The sequence below is a fragment of the Acanthochromis polyacanthus genome, chromosome 12, assembly GCF_021347895.1.
Source record: "Acanthochromis polyacanthus isolate Apoly-LR-REF ecotype Palm Island chromosome 12, KAUST_Apoly_ChrSc, whole genome shotgun sequence".
NCBI classification, from domain to species: Eukaryota; Metazoa; Chordata; class Actinopteri; family Pomacentridae; genus Acanthochromis; species Acanthochromis polyacanthus.
Window position 1 is genome coordinate 19,365,417 of NC_067124.1, and position 16,650 is coordinate 19,382,066.

The window sequence follows — 16,650 nt, forward strand, 5'->3', positions numbered from 1 at the left end:
TCCAACCGTTCTATTATTACATTGTCATTGAAGATTAATATAAGAAGATGACGTATGAATTAATAGCAAAATAAGCTCTGATTAAGGAAAGAAATAGATAATAAATGGCACAGCGTTACCTCCTCGTCTGTGTAAATGGATTCGCCCTGCCGTGTTCGTGGGAGTTAGTGCTGCGCAGAGAGCCGGCGCTGTGGCGTGTTGCCAGGCAACTACAGATTAATCTACGACAAAAAAGACCGTGGACCGCTTTAGTAAGTAACTGGTGGTCAATTAATGTCTTCTCACTTGTTTAAAACTACGTTTTCTAGAGTTACCATTTGTCTCGCTTTACAAGTTGTTGAATTTCGGTTCAGTTTCTATGCTTCTTAGCAGCCACAGCTATAATTTAAGACACCTGTGCTTGAAGTTAAATTACACCTGGTTGACGTTACCTGTTTCACGGCCACCGAGTTAGCTAACTGGTAAAATGCTAGACGTCTGGAACCGCAGTGGAGGCAGATGCACGAATGCTGTCACAATCCTGGTGTTTGTTGTTTTATTTAGTGTTTTTCGGTCTTAGAAGGGAGTGACAGAAAAATCTGAAAATATTTGGCTCAGTATTTTTAAATATTCATGTCCAGCGGTGGACACGTTTTCTGCACCTCTTTGTGTGAAATCATGATTATTCTCTATTTTTCTGGTAGACTTTCTTCCCTTCATATCACTGAGAAATACTAAGTTTTTTGATAAATCGTGGACTGCTAATACTTCTATGGTTTATTGGTTAGTTAGTTTTAGTTGTAGTTTTTGCATCTCCAGATATAGGGGTGCATTTTCTGTCAGACATTATAACCTGAGACCTGTTCTTGACTGCTCAAGATATCGAAAGTGTTCAAGATTTAAATGGTTTAGTAGTATACACTATATATATATAAATATAATTTGCACTATGTGAAATGATCCTCAGTTTAGGGTTTATTGTAGGCTACATGTTACCAGTGTTAATGTTCATTAAAAGGGAAAGTTTTGCCATGTATACCAACATAATCTGTCTTTGCAATACAAAGCAGCAGACTTGTGCAAGCATCCCTAACACTCTAATGAACTGCTAAAGTACATCTTAAAGTAAATTTAAGATGTACTTTAGATATGTCCTAGCTTATATGATCAAAATCTTCAAGGCCAGTTGGTTTAAATTTTAATCCAGACACTCTCATTTAAACATTAGTTCAGCGCTTGATTTTATTTTTTAGTAGTCACTGAGGTTCAACAGCATCATGCAAAGGGCTTTCTATTTCTGTTTGCTGCAGGCTTACTAATGATTAACTATGATGCATTTCTACAGAATCCTGTGCAGCATGAGACACCGAGGTGTCAGGCCTTTACCAGATAAAGACAAGGTCAACGAGCAATTGAAAACATCTGAGAAAAATTGGTTCGCGAACAAATTCACAGCAGATTCCAAGAATTTGAATCACTGCAGTAAGAGAGATGGGAAACAGAAGATGAAGCGACTGAAGACCCGCAAGGAAAGGAGTCTGGTGAGAGGTGGCTGGAAAGAGACCTCAAACACCAAATCGCATCACCATTACTGCAGTCGCCACAGCAGTAAAGACATGGCACATTTCCATAACTGCTGTCATAGTAGCTGTCATTGTCCTTCAAAGAAACAGACACAGTTTCCAGGTGTTGCTCCTGCTACACAGGAGCCCAGTATCATCACAGACAGCCGCCTGATAGGACACAAGGGCCTGTTCAACCATGAAGTGAAGTCTATTGATATTGAACGCCTGCTGAGTGAGCAGAGGAATCTCAAGCAAAGTGTAAAAGAAAAATACAAAGCTTCTTCACATCTATCTTCATCATCTTGCATTCCCGCACATTTCTCCTGTGATCGTTTGTTGGGTCCTGATACCGATGAAGCTGTGCCATCTAAAAAGAAAACAGACGCCGCTACAAAGGCTGATTGTGATTCCCAGGAGAAAGAAAATCAAAACCTTCAGTTTAATAGTGAAGGATTAGATGTTACACCAGGGCAGAGACCACAGCAACAACCTGATCGTTCATCTGGAAGTTTTAATAGCATGCATTCATCTAAACACAGCTCCCTCAGTTTAGTACCAACTAAGACCATTAAGACCAACAATCTCATGTGTGAAAAGGACATCGAGTCACAGCTGACTCCCATTGTTGGCAGTTCTAGTCTGAAGACATTAAACAAGAAGGTACAGAGAAAAATGATTCCTACTCTTGAACTAACAGCGAAGACTCTGGAGTTTCCTGTCTACCAGAAGCAAACCAGTGGTCTGAACCCAAGCCCGTTTCAACTCCAAAGCTCACCCACTGCTGACAGCTTTGATGTACAGTGCAGAAGACAAAATCCCAAAAATGTGTCTAAATCTGTCAGTGCAGTGGCAGTACGTTTATGTGACAGTCTGGATTTCTTACATTTGGGAAGGGCAAACCTGCTGTCAGAGAGCAGGGAAGTGCTGTTGAAATCGCTGCGGGAGAAGCATGGACCCTGGCTTCAAGAAAACCTCCTTGAGGTGCAGAGAAGCTTTAGCATCGGAATGGATCCCACAAACGCTGTCCAGGATCAGGAAATCAGGATAGATGAACATGAGATCTTGCCTTCAGGTAGGCATTTAAATACAAAGTGCTGTAGGATTCGCAAGTTGTATTAAGTTAGAACTAAATGTTATTTGTTACCATCTTGAAATTTTAATTTTGAGAAATATACACCACATTCAAATTAATGAGAAAATGTGTCCGAAATTTTGACTGGTAGTGTATATCAGTTCACAATTTTTATCTGTGATTATCAGTAATTAATTCAATATGGCTGAAATTATTAAAGATGACCTGTTCAAATTGTAAAATTGAGGACTGTGTGATATTGGGAGTTTCAGTAAAATGAAACTGGACTTCTTGTCGAAATTTTTAAGAACATTTCACTTCTCATCTATGAGGCCTCTTGGAGAACTGAAAAAGTCTCTTGAATACGAAGTAAAACACCTTCAAGACCCTAAAAGAGAAGTCAACTTATTTTTTACTGAAGCTTCTGGGATTGCCATAACCTGAATGACCGTGAATTTCTAAAGACATATTAAATTATGTTATTTTGGAAATTTAAATATTCACATTGATAACATATTCTTTCCTGTTTATATACCATACTAACACCATAATAATATGGAGATCGTATGTCGTATGTAGTTTTAGTTTAAGATACTTGTGTTTCTACCTTTGGTGTTACTTATGAAAACTTATTCCACACATGCTTGTGCATCCTCATGTCCATGCATCATACAGACAAAACTGTGGTCCATTCTACAGTGCTTCTTGTGGAACCTTTAAAATTCATGATAACTTAAAAGATTACCTCACTGTTTGTCGGGTCATCTTAAAACTGCACAACATAAAAAACAGGTGTTTCTGACTGTAAAATACACTCAATTCGTCAAACTGTGACTCAGTACAAGGCTTTGGTCCTCTGTAAAAAAAATACTTTCAAATGTTTATCTGCAGTTAAATTAGGTTCCTACAAACATTTATACTGTTTTCTAAAAATGTGTCCTAAGTGATATAAGTTTCACATGAAAGAAGTACATGGTGGAGTAATGGTTAGTTCTATCTTCTCTCAAGAAGTCTCTGCTTTTGAACCTTCTGTTAGGGTGGGGCCTTACTGTGTGTAGCTTGACTTCCCTCTCAGTGCCTGTGTGGTTTTTCTGTGTGTGCTACTGCTTCCTCCCACAGTCCCATGGTGTAACCATTAATTGAGAAGTTAATCAGTGACTCTGGTCATAGGCATGAATGTGTGCATGTATGGTTGTTTGTGTCACTCTGTTAGCCCTGCAATGAACTGGTGACTTGTCTGGGTTGAAACCTCTTAAAGGGGAACTTCGGTTTTTTTCAACCTGGGGTCTGTTTTCATATGTAATTTCATACATCTGAGTGATGGAGAAATTAATTTTCAACATAGCTCCAGTATGCAGCCAGGCAGGCAGGCAGGCAGCTTAGCAGCTCAGCTAGCGAAAAGTATGGGGTAACTGGCCCCCCCGCGTCAAAGTCCGTCCTAACGTGAAAAAAATAAAATAATTAAGAGGATCCAATATAATGTTTAGGACATTATTCTTTATGCTGCTTTGTGTGTGTACCAGGTTGAAAATAAAGAGATTGGAAAACAGTAGTTCTAAAAATAATTTATTTTACATGATTGACTATTACAGTGAAGTATAACAGAGAAATGTATGTGTGCAGAATAATTTACATTATCCCAAAGACGTCCTCTGTGTCATTGAAACCAGCGTAAGTGCCAGTTGGAGAGGGGTACTTGTTTCTTATAGCCACAACAACGCAGCTAGGCAACACTCTCCTATTCCCACGACCAAGACGCTCTCCTCTGAGCGCCCACTCCAGCACCACACGGTAAGCCACGAGTCTGCATTGGCTAGAGAAGAGGAAATAATCAATTTTAGATGGGGAAAAGTATGACAAAATAACAGTAATTGCACACACCAGAGACCTTTTGCAGTAGATAAAATACACAAATGTAAATGGTCACGTATAGCTACTCACTCAATAGATAAATGGCCATTTTCTCCCTGTGGTCTTGGCCGCCTCTTCCAGTTGATTTTGGGAACATGGAAGAAAATCTCCAGCCCGGCCCTGTCGATCAAGGGGGGGAAATCCTCTGACGAAGTCAGACAGCATGTACCGTCCAGTGGGTAACCCCCACTCACAGCTTGCTGCAGCAAGTCCCATTCCCTGCAGCAAAGGCATTCCTCTTCTGTAGGCATAGGTACGCAGCACCCACAGAGGCACCACCAGTTTCCCGAGTTTCGCAGCCTTGCTTCAGCTGGTTCCGTGCTCTCTGCTTGTTGACCAACTGTTTCTGTCCTCGCCCGTTCTTCAATATCTTGAAGTTCTTCGTCCGTGTATTCGGGCTCAAATAAATACGGTTGGCTATCAAAATGAAATTCAGTTTCGTCCACGTCCTGCTCATCGGGCAAAAACTCAGCCATAACTTCAATATAAATAAATAAATAAATAAATTTCGGTAATCCAACACAAAATCGCTCCACTCGTCTCTCTCCTCGTCTTCTGAGGCAAACGGCTGTTTCCCCTTCCAGGCGTGAGATATCACACGATTTCGGAACGAGATTTGCTTTCTAGCGTCCAGAGATTTTGATACAGACCACAACAAATAGCGATCACCAAGTAATGTGGAGGTTTTCGTTCACTTCTCATCTCTAGTATGTTGTGGGACACTCGTTGAGACTATCCGAGCCGGTCAGTGTCGGGGGGGGAAAAAGCACGTTAGGGCGGACTTTGACGTGGAGGGGCCAGTTGCCCCATACTTTTCGCTAGCTGAGCTGCTAAGCTGCCTGCCTGCCTGCCTGGCTGCCTGCCTGGCTGCATACTGGAGCTATGTCGAAAATTAATTTCTCCATCACTCAGATGTATGAAATTACATATGAAAACAGAGCCCAGGTTGAAAAAAACCAAAGTTCTCCTTTAATGTCAGCCAGAAGAAGCTCTGACCTCTTGTGGGTCTCCACAGGATAAGTGGGTATAGCTAATGGATGGATGGATTATGACAAAAAACTGCTCATATGGGCACCCGACTATTGTTTTACTTAGTGTTTTTGTCAGTCATTGAATGAGTACACCTGCTCAGCATAAATCTAATATAATGCACATGTCTAATAAATAAATCTACATCAGTATCTTCTTTTAAAAAGCCGCTTTAAGCAATGCTTTGTGTATTGGCTGTTGCTCAGTTCTGCTTTGTTCTTTGTAGATATGTCTTTCACAATGAAAGGAAGCAAGACTGTTAACTGGAAATTCAGTCCACAGCCGCACCACAATGTGGAACAGGTAAGACCCCAAGTTTACACTGCCACTCTTTTTCACATATGGCTTGGCTCTTATCCCTTTGATAATTTAAAATTCTCTTGCAAAAAAATAATGCTTTCTGGTGTTTCATGTGAAGACTACTTCTCAGTCTTTTGGATGATGTCCTCAGATCTAGTTTCTCTCCCTAGTTCTTCATGGACTTTGAGCCATCAGGACCTTCAGCAAGCGAAGGGTTTACCCCCTCTCTCACCTTGTGCAGAGAAGAACGAGCTTCTGAGCGCTGGGAAAATAGTTTCAACAGGTCAACCAGCAAAGAGTCAGTAACGTTTGATTTCTTTGAAAATAGCTTTGTGAACTGCACCAGTGATAGAAAGAGGAGAAGTGGGCTGCAATGTCGTGACCACAACATCCAGCCCTTCTTTTCTCACAAAGCACAGCTGGCAGACACACAGCCAGCAGAGCCAACATACTTTCCCCAGAAGCAAGACCCGCTTACAGATAACAAATACTCTTTTTCTCCCCTTTTCCCTGCCAAAATCCCCCATTTTTCTCAGAGCAATTCCCTCTTCCCTTTCAGTGAGTTCCTTCACCCTTTAGCTTGCTCTCCTCCCAGATCCCACCACACTGACATGGTGCATTATCCCCCATCTCAAATGCTTGAAAGAAGCACAACTCCTCTTTCTTGTCTACTGAGCCCTGTGCACTGGTCCTTCCCTGCTATGAGGCTGTACTAATATGTGGTAAAACTTTCCATATATACATGCCTGTGAACATTTTTAGGGCTAACTAAAGAACAATTTTCTCTTAATTCATACCATCAAGGCTTTTTGTTCACAGTCGGCGAAAATATGCGTTTTCGTATTTTATTAGAAAAATAGCATGTCATGTAATAGCAACAGCTGTCTTCTCATTTGCATCTTTCTCCTTTTGCCACATTTATGCTGAGAAAAAGAAGCACATAATTATGAATCGCTTGCATCTTTGGAACATTTTTTATTATGCAGAAGTGTACATTAATAACACAGATGCTATAAGAATTGTTCTCTAAAGAGTAAGAATTTTAGCTGAAAATGTGCTGTTGTAAAAGCTGTTTTTTGTTGTATTGCTGTATTTACATGCAAGAAAATTAATTTGTAGATATTCTATAATTCAGAGATACTATATCACATTTTGCTGTATATTAAACTTAACTAATCACAAATCTTGAATGACATTGCTGATTCGTGTCTGTGTAAAAGATGGCTTTGTTGGTGTTATAATGCATTGCACTGTGCATTCATACCATATCTTAAAGGTCTTGACCCCCAGCGAAAACTGAATTATTAACATGCTGATCAGATTATTTTGATTAGCACCACAAATTAAAGTCTCACTGTCTCATTAAGGTAGCAGATAACAATTTTCCTCTGCTGTGTCTTTCTCAGAATGTTCAGTTTCTTCCCTTTCAGGAGCAACAGAATCTACGCTTACATCATTTTCTTCTGTTTTCACCCTGCTCCCTGTGCTAATTGCCCTCCGTAGCTGATTCCAAAAAAGGTCTTGGGCTTGCATCGGGTCGGTACAGTCAGATCCAGGCCACTGCAGATAAGTCTTCTTTAGCATGACTTTCCTCATGCGGTGATAGGATGACAGCTGCCTCTCAGGTATCGGCTCCAGAAACACGAGCAGCAGAACATCCCGGTGCTCATCAAAGAGTCTGTAGCTGGCGAGCTGGATTTCCAGAGAACACCACTCGCTTTGTAGGAATTTTCTGCTCACCACGCAGATAGTCTTACGGCTGCTATACACAGCAGAGACGATGTTATCCACAATAAATCGGCCCAACTCAAAGTCCCGGTGATGTAGGCACAGTTTAAAGAGTGACCCATTTCCCTCCAGATTGGGCAGCAACTGGTCCATGACCCACTGTTCATCAGAAGAATTATAGGAAATAAATGCATCATATTTGCATTTTTCCTCCTCCTCTCTGAGTCTGCTCCACTGCTCACTAAACCAGGAGCGGAAGACATAGTAGCTGTACTTCATTTTCCAGTAGAGTTTAACATAAAGTAAAGGAGTGGCAGTAAACAGGAAAATCACAACTGCTGTGCTAAAGAACAGGTACTCTCCTAGATCTATGTAACAAACATTTGTAGCAAAGTTGAAAAATCTGCCTTTAGGATCGCGTTGGCACGACAGATGGTACAGATATACAATCTGAACATTTGGATTTTGCAGCGTGTAGTTTTGCAGTAAGGTGTTCGTGCAAGTGCAGCTTAAAGGAATATTACGTATGTCAAGGTAGCGGAGTTTAGGTAGACTCTCAAGTGCATCTACAGGAATGCTTTGCATCACATTGCGGTTGAGCTGCAATGTTTGTAACTTTGTAAGATTTCCAAAAACTTCCTTTGAGAAATTCTGAATGCCCATATTTTCTACAACCAATTTAGTCAAATTTCGTAGATTTTTAAACACACCTGGTTGCAGTTGTGTAACCCCAACACAGCAGTTATCCAGTGTGAGGAAATGTAAGCCTGTCAGATCATCAAAGACATCAGGAGCTAGATAAAAGATTTTATTGTTGGTAAGGTATAAAGATTTTAGTGAGTGGAGGCCACGGAATAAAGTTCGAGGTAAGATTGTGAGGCCATAAGGTCTCTGCCCATCCAGTTTGAGGTCACTTAGTTTTCTGAGGTTCAGAAATGGTGAACTGATATTTTCGGTGAGGAAGCGAATCTGATTTCTTTGTAAATCCAAAACGGTGAGTGTATTCTGGAAACCACGATAGAGAGAACCGTCAATCTGTTTGAGGTTGTTTCCATCTAGATAGAGTTTAGCTAGGTTTTTTAACCCATCAAGACCTGATGGCTGAAAAGAACTAATCTTATTGCCTCCCAAGTCCAATGTAGTTAAATTTCTGAGGCTGCTGAAGGTTCTGTTAAAAATAACAGAAATACGATTGTTGCGTAAGTTAAGGATTTGCAGATTGAAATTGTCTTCAAATGTGTCATTGAACAAATCGGTTAAGAGATTATTATCCAGACGGAGTGTCTCAAGCTTTTTTAGGCCTTTGAGAGCATGACGATGGAGAAAAGCAATATTATTTATGTTGAGTTTTAGCATCTTGACATTTGGTGTATGATAGAAAGCATAACGGTTAACTGAGAGGATGCGATTGTAACGAAAGCTCAGTTCTTCCAGATTTAGAAACTGAACTGTAAGGTACGTTTTGCAGGATCGGAGGGAGGTGAGATGGTTATGTTCTGCATCAAAGCTATTTATTTGTTTGTGTCTACTGAGAAATTCAAGACAGCCTATCCTCTTCAGGTTGTTGCGTGATAGATGCAAAGCCCCTGTGATATTTGGACAGTAGTCCAGTGTGTTGTTTTTTAATTGTTCAATTCCATTATTATCCAGTCTCAATGTTTTAACCTTTTTCTGCTTTTTATTCAACAATTTGCATAGTTCAGTGAGCATGCTGTCATTCTTTAGACCCGTGCCAGAGAAATCAACGTGACCTGCTTTGACATTGCTGATGTTTAAAAACTCTACTACCTTGACACTTGTTGATTGCAAATACAGATAGCTTATATTTCCCAAATCCACTCCTTGAAAAGCCATCGCAGGAAGCTTAGAATTGTATGATAAATCTAGCACTTTAATATATCGGAGAAATGAATGGTTACTTCCTAATGTATTCAGATTATTTTCACATATGTAGAGCACACTCAGTGATTTGGGCAATGACTCATTTGAGTGACTGAGAGAAGTGAAATTGTTAAAGCAAAGGTCTAGTTGCCTCAGTTTTGTTAGATTTGACACAGACTTAACAATCCCTAAGAAATTTGTCAGAAGGTTTTGCCTCATGATTAAGGTGCCTAGGCTGGGAACGGTAGAGAAAATGCCCTCAGGGAGCTGCTTTAACTTATTGTTTGCCAGTGAAAGAGAAGTGAGGTTGATCAGATCCTTAAACAGAGAATGGTTGAGTTCTGATATGTTGTTACACGACAAATTTAGAGACTTAAGTTGATGCAGGTTTTGGAAAGCTAACTGATCGATCTTCCACAAGTGAGTATTATCTATACTGAGGTACTGAAGGTTTGACAGATTAGCAAAGCTGTTGTTGGGGATGTGCCACAAAGGACTAATGGAGATCGTGAGATTGAGAGCAGACAGCGGCAGGTCTCCTGTATAATTACTCATGTCCTTGTTGCTTCGATGGATGCAGTGGAAACTTTGTCGGTTTGAGTACGGATCTTCAATGCAGTTGTGAAAGCTGTAACTGCAGATTAGTTGAACAACAGCAAGAACAACTGCAGCTGACAACAGCTGATGAACGAGAGTTGCCATTTTGTCTTGTTGCACCCCAGAGAAACAGCCGTTTAAATGTCTTTCATCTGGGTTTTTGTTGATTGGGCTTGTTTGACTATGATGTTGAAAACGTCTTTTAGCAAACTCTCTGGGTTGTTCATCAATTGAAAGCAGTACAAGAATCTGAGGAAAGAAAACATTTTTCAAATCAGTCTGAGAGCAAATGAATTACGGCAAATTCCTCATTTCAAAGCAGCACAAACCAAATGCAACCTTCAGGTTTTTATCACCACTCATACTTTACATTTCAGTCGTTTGGTATTTAGAGAATGATATTTCAATCGTATAGCTCTCCAAAAGTCTGACATGTAACATTGAAACTTTGTGAAAGCAGCAAATTGATTAAATAACATTTCGAGTCAGATTTATTTCTAACAAGCACAGTTTGGCATGCTACTTACTTTAAAATAAACCTGACAAATATAGATCCCCAAATAAAGACTGATAATGATGGCTTTTTATGACCAACTCAAACAGTTTGCGTTAATATATAAAATATCTTACCAGCAGTAAACTGCAGTTTCACCTGTTTCCAGTAATGGTCTCAAAGAATCCTCGAATCCTGAGATGTTGTCGTGTTTGCGTGCTTTCTGCATTATCTTTAAGGTTGCGAAGAAATTTGAACCTTGTACAACCAAGGACAACTTGGTTCCTCTTTTGCCATGTTTTCATTTCCGTTTTCATTCTGCGCTTGTGGTCCTCCTCCTTCCCCTGACATTTGTTAGTACAGTCATTACAGTTGACACAATACTGTTAAAAACACACCATGAAATAGTTGACATTGTTGGATAAACAGCTACTAATTTGGAATTTACTGCTACATTAATGGGCTTTATTTTGCAAATTAAAAAGTAACCACACATAGAATGCCGACATTAATATACGGTATACAGCGTAATTCAGAACTAATCTGTGTTTGTCTATCTATCCCGTTATGCATTTAAGATTCCGAAAAGAAAGCATTATGCTGTAAAAGCTGGCTCTTCTCCTTGGAACAATGTTTGAGAATCATTGTGATAAGTTCAATAATTTTGTCATAGTGTCATACTCTCATCAGATCAGGGAAGTTGCTAAATATGTTTCCATATTTAAAGTTAATCTTAACAACAATATTTTGCTAAAGCACTGCTCCCTGTTCAAATGAATGTTGTTCATATCACCTTGTCTCTTCACGTAGCTCTGACCAGCTAAGAAATGCACTTACTCAAAAAAAGAAAGAGCGGTTCAACCCGTACTTCTCATTTTAATGTTTTGGGTTTTTTTTGCAGCTCAGGCATTTTGAAAAAGTTCATTGTCAACACAACTGAATGTGGTTTCATTGAAATACTGTCGCTTGAGTGAATTTACATCAGTCAGTTAAACATCTGAGACTTTTACAGAATATTACATGCATACACAACGCACACATATTACTGAATTATATCGTATGAAAAAACAGTATTACTTTCTAAAATAAATAATGGTTGAATTCATCACTATTGACTTGTTCATTCACTGTTCAAGAAAAGTCATTGTTGCTGTAAACTTGAGCAGTTCCTTCTTCAGTCTTTTTTTTATTGGTTCCTTGCATTAACACAGTTTCAGCACAGTGTGTCGCTGTTTAACCTTTGATGAAAGATCGCAAATATTTAGCCTGGTTCCAACTCTCTAACATGCTGCTCACATTTCAAATACTTTGAAATATGTATACAATGTATATATAAGTATATACAGAATGTATAATATTTTTTCTACATTATGTACAGTTGGTTAAGAAAGGATCAGCAATGCAAGAATTTTACTGTACAGTTTAGCTGTCTAGTTTTCTGTGCATATGACAATAAACCTCTTGAATTCTTCACTAGTATACAATAACATTATAGGATACTAAAACAAAATAAATTGGCAGCTAGGTTTCATTATCAGGCTGTTATTCTTACTTTTTTAGGCAATTACATACCTAATTATGGTCATGCCAGTAAATTTCAAAATTTTATTTCATAAACAGAAATTGTGTAAAGTGTCAAATTTCCACATATCGTCTTGCTTTGTCCCTCGTTTTCATCCCCTCATCTTCTGCTCCCGTGCCATTTGACACAGTCCACACAGCGGCAGACACGCCATGACTACCCAGTCATCACAAACTGAACCCTACAGGAAAAAGCACAGACACAGTAAACTGGTGACAAACATCATTACACTCAAAAAACAAATAATGGATGATATTTTTTTTTTCCACAGAACCATTCTTCAGTGCAGACTCAGTTTTATCACTTATTTTGTGGGCTAATCAGTGTTTAGACAGTTTTAACACACTCACTCCAATGCGGTATCTGTTGCGGATACTTGTCCTTAAAGCAATCATGGCGCCGGGCAAAAAGGGCAAACAGCAACTCTCATCGTTATCCTGAGCCACCTTACAGGCCAGGATACAGGGAACGAATGTTGCACAAAGACCTGGGGTTGAGAGATACATTGTCATACTCTGCAAAAACTCAAAATCTTACCAAGTCTGTTTGTCTTATTTTTAGTCAAAATGTCTCATCCCACTCGATTTAAGATAAATTCACTTAACAAGTTACATTTCAGCAAGGTGGAGGGACTTGTTCTAAGACAATGCATCTTAAATATCTTGCTAAGTCAAACAATCTTGAAATTATCTTGTTTTAGGTTGAATTTTACAAGAAAACTCAAATTAAGTTTAACCCTCGTGTTGTCTTGAGAGTCAAATTGACTCATTTTAAAGTTTGAAAATGTGGGGAAAAAAATATATTTTCACATATATATTTTCTGATTTTTTAATATTTTTGGTGGAAAAAAAGAAATATTAAAAAAATGATTCTTTAAGAGCATTTACATGATTTTTATGTGACTGTTCTTAAAGAAAATATCAGAAGTTTTACTGATATATCGGTAATACTTTTAGATATTTTTAGGATTTTTTTGGAAGATTTTCACTCATTTTTTGAAAAATATTTACAAGACTTTTCTTGCCAAATTTGGGGGATTTTGTTTTTTAAATATAACTTTGAAGGGAAACGTTTAAGGAATTATTGGAATTTTCTTTCTGAAGTTTTTACAAATTTCCAGAAATTTGGAGAATTTTGTTGGCTGTTTTCATCCATCCATCCATTCTCTATACACCACTTTATCCTCACTAGGGTCACGGGGGGTGCTGGAGCCTATCCCAGCTGACTCTGTCGAAGGCAGGCGACACCCTGGACAGGTCGCCAGTCTGTCGCAGGGCTACATATACAGACAAACAGTCACACTCACATTCACACCTACGGGCAATTCAGATTGATCAATTAACCTCAGCATATTTTTTGGACTGTGGGAGGAAGCCGGAGCACCCGGAGAAAACCCACACATGCACAGGGAGAACATGCAAACTCCATGCAGAAAGATCCCAGGCCCAGGCCGGGATTTGAACCGGGGATCTTCTTGCTGCAACGCGAAAGTGCTAACCACTTACTCCACTGTGCAGGTTGGCTGATTTTTTTTTTTTTTAATTTTCAAGGAAGGAATACAAGGAAACAATATTGTTTGTCTGTAAATGAGGACAACAGGAGGGTTAGTACATCTCAAATTAGGTGGTTACATGGCAGCAAAAATCTATTTTTGAGTGGAAAAACTGCTATTTATTGTAGCATGTCTTGCTTATTTTAAGACACCTAAGCTTGGCAGTCCTGGTAAAATATAGCTTAAGATAAATTTTCCCAGCGAATTTTAAAATCTCAATATTCTAAATATCGTGTCTTATTTCAAGAAATCCAACTAAGCCATTTTCACTTGTTCTATTGGCAGATTTTTTTCACTTATTTCAAGTTAAAAGTTCCTTAAAATATTTTTTTTCTTGTTTTGAGAGGGGCATTTTTTCCAATGTATTGGAATTAATTTTGTACTGTTGGTAAACTTCAGCTTGATTCCACAAACCCATGTAGATACGTACAAATGCCGCAGTCTTCACAGCAGTCGCACACGTTTGAACTCCATTCCGATGATCCTGAGGACACAGTGTACTGTGTGACTGTGACCTGAGGCTGAGAGTTTATCGCAGTTGACTGGAATTCCATGGCTGTAAGCAGTTGAGAAGCAGTATGAGGAAGATTCGGAAAATTAAATGTGTCACACTATTATTAAACATGAACAGTCCCAGTTCTTGTCATATTTAGTAGGATTTTTTAGCTGTGTTTGCACTATTGTTTCCTCCCAACTAATATCTTTCTCTGTATACAGTCCTGATTCGTCAAAGCTTCTGAAGATCTTCATTCCAGCCAAAAGCAAATCTTACACCAACAATTTAGTCTTCGCAAACATAACACAACAAACCAGATAGAGAGGCTTTAAATTGGTAGAATGAGTTACTGAAATTAACTGAAGCAAAAACTCAGAGACCCCCACATAGGAGTACTAGATAACCTAGGTTTAGATGAATAGTTGCTTCGTACTTTACCTGCAGAGGTTAGTGTGCGGCTCCTTAAAATGTGATCTTAAGTTGATGATGGTTACCGGCTTTCTCCACAAACAGGAGGATCAAGAGTATGGCCACAGCTCTTATATGTAACGTGACATCAGTTGTAGGCTGGAGCCCAGTTTCTATGGTGCTCCAGCCTACAAACAATGACCATTTGGGCAGGTGTAAACGTCCAGTAAAGGAAGGAACTTTAATGTTTAGTTTTGGGGCGTATCTCACCTTTCAAAAAGGTGCACTTATCCTGAAGCAGTCTATATCAGCAAAGCACAACTAAAGGACAAAGCAATCACATATTGCATATTTGTGTTTCAGCAACTAATCAGTGAGGTTGTACCTTTAGAGCAGGCGTGGTGTGTGTACACACAGATGGGCCCAGCTTTTATACATTGAAAACTAAGAGTAAAAAATGACTGCAAGCACAGGCCTGATTGACTTCAAAAAGAATCTCTGCTTTTATGCTGCAATACATATGGTATGTCCATAAGTACACGTGGGCTAGAAAGCACTCAACACGTGCATGCTGGAGTTATATGACAGAACTGTCTTGAATACAACACCTATTATTCATTTGTTGATTGATGATTTAAGGTTCCTCATTAACTGTACTCCATAAGTCTCCAGATTGTTCACATACAGTTGAAGTGAAAATTGTTGCCCTGCCCTACTTTGTACCACAAACTCAAAAAGGTTGCTTTCGTAATGATGCTGTGCAGACATTGCCTAGTCTGATGTCTATACAACTCATTAATATATTCAAACACATGTAAACATTCAGTTACCTAGTCCTTTAAACATTTATAAATGTGGCCTTGCTGTCCATCCCCTAGTCTTGCTTTGCCAGCCCACCCTGTAGAAAATAATTACCAGTTCACATCAGTGAAGTGATGCTGGCAGAGACTGGAGCAGTGCTGGGGCCAGACAAGACAGATTCAGAGCACAGCAGGCTGGTGACACAGACAGGAATGGCAGGAACAAAGGGGGCATAACCAGGTCCATTTGAGGCTATGGCAGATTGGGGATGAAGCAGGGATTGTCAGGAGAACAATCATGAGAGGGTCTGCCTCTGATTGAGCCAAGCTTATACTGCATGAGGTGTGATTGTTTCCAGGTGAGCTGACTGCTGTAGTTGTCTCCAATGCATCAATCAGCAGCCTGCAGGGAGGAAAGAAAAAGACAAGTGAGGGGGAGACAGAGAAAAAAGAGGGAGGAGGAAGGGAGCTGGGACAGGGATCATGACAGATCCTGGGTCCACTTAAACTGCGTATTTAATTTATACAGTTTTATAATTGTGACAATGACTTTTCCAAACTTTTTAATACTTTATTGTAATGATTTTGAACTTATTACATCGTTCAAAAGTACATCTTTTTGGATTCTTAAAGACACCAGTTTCCAAACATGGTTAAATGGTAGTTTTTGTATGCTCTTGATCGGTGTTGACAGCAGTTTCTACGCAGCAGTTGTGTGATTTATTATTATTCATAAAACATAGTCATTCAGTGAATCAGTGCACAGTATTAAAGTGACGTGACACAGTCTGGCTGAGACTGTGTTCAGCCAAAGAATTTAGTCATAACTTTGGCACCAAGTCGTCTTTAAAGTTTGGACAGAAGACTGATTTGAGATTGAATACTGAGTTACATTGAATAACATGGAGGACTGAGGTAAACTGAAGCTAGGGTGTTGTAATATTCAGCCCTTAACATCCTTTTTTGAGGTTAAAGAATGTAAATTATGGCACCTAAAAATGTATATCAACTACATGGCTTGTTTAACTTGATGTGCTGTTATTTCATTTTGCAAAAAAACAAACTTGAAATTTAAAGAATTTATAATAGTTTTTAAAAAATTTAATTTGTCTGTATTTTGTTGATTTTATCTTCTTTTTTATTACTGAGTCAAAACAACTCAGCTGAAGTTTGCTTAATATAGCTGGAATGCTTTTGTCTTATTTGGTCACACAATGCTTTATGGTCAGTTCTGTCCTTTGTCTCCTTTTAATTTAC

General features: G+C 39.1%; 3 protein-coding genes across 3 annotated transcripts; 1 reads left to right on the forward strand and 2 right to left on the reverse strand.

Moving 5' to 3' along the window:
- Positions 1–114: 114 nt before the first annotated feature.
- si:dkey-250k15.4 (uncharacterized) lies at positions 115–7,046 on the forward strand. Its single transcript, XM_022206339.2, has 4 exons — positions 115–251; positions 1,325–2,616; positions 5,783–5,859; positions 6,027–7,046. The coding sequence occupies exons 2-4, from the start codon at positions 1,338–1,340 to the stop codon at positions 6,570–6,572; spliced, it is 1,902 nt and encodes a 633-aa protein (XP_022062031.2). The 5' UTR covers positions 115–251; positions 1,325–1,337; the 3' UTR covers positions 6,573–7,046.
- tlr21 (toll-like receptor 21) lies at positions 6,810–11,321 on the reverse strand. Its single transcript, XM_022206337.2, has 2 exons — positions 10,693–11,321; positions 6,810–10,311 (listed from the first exon to the last, which is right to left on the reverse strand). The coding sequence occupies exon 2, from the start codon at positions 10,165–10,167 to the stop codon at positions 7,219–7,221; it is 2,949 nt and encodes a 982-aa protein (XP_022062029.2). The 5' UTR covers positions 10,168–10,311; positions 10,693–11,321; the 3' UTR covers positions 6,810–7,218.
- Positions 11,322–11,411: 90 nt separating this feature from the next.
- On the reverse strand, positions 11,412–14,779 carry cnfn (cornifelin). The gene is made up of 4 exons (XM_022206353.2): positions 14,624–14,779; positions 14,120–14,245; positions 12,488–12,624; positions 11,412–12,318 (listed from the first exon to the last, which is right to left on the reverse strand). The coding sequence occupies exons 2-4, from the start codon at positions 14,241–14,243 to the stop codon at positions 12,229–12,231; spliced, it is 351 nt and encodes a 116-aa protein (XP_022062045.1). The 5' UTR covers positions 14,244–14,245; positions 14,624–14,779; the 3' UTR covers positions 11,412–12,228.
- Between the last annotated feature and the right edge of the window lie 1,871 nt (positions 14,780–16,650).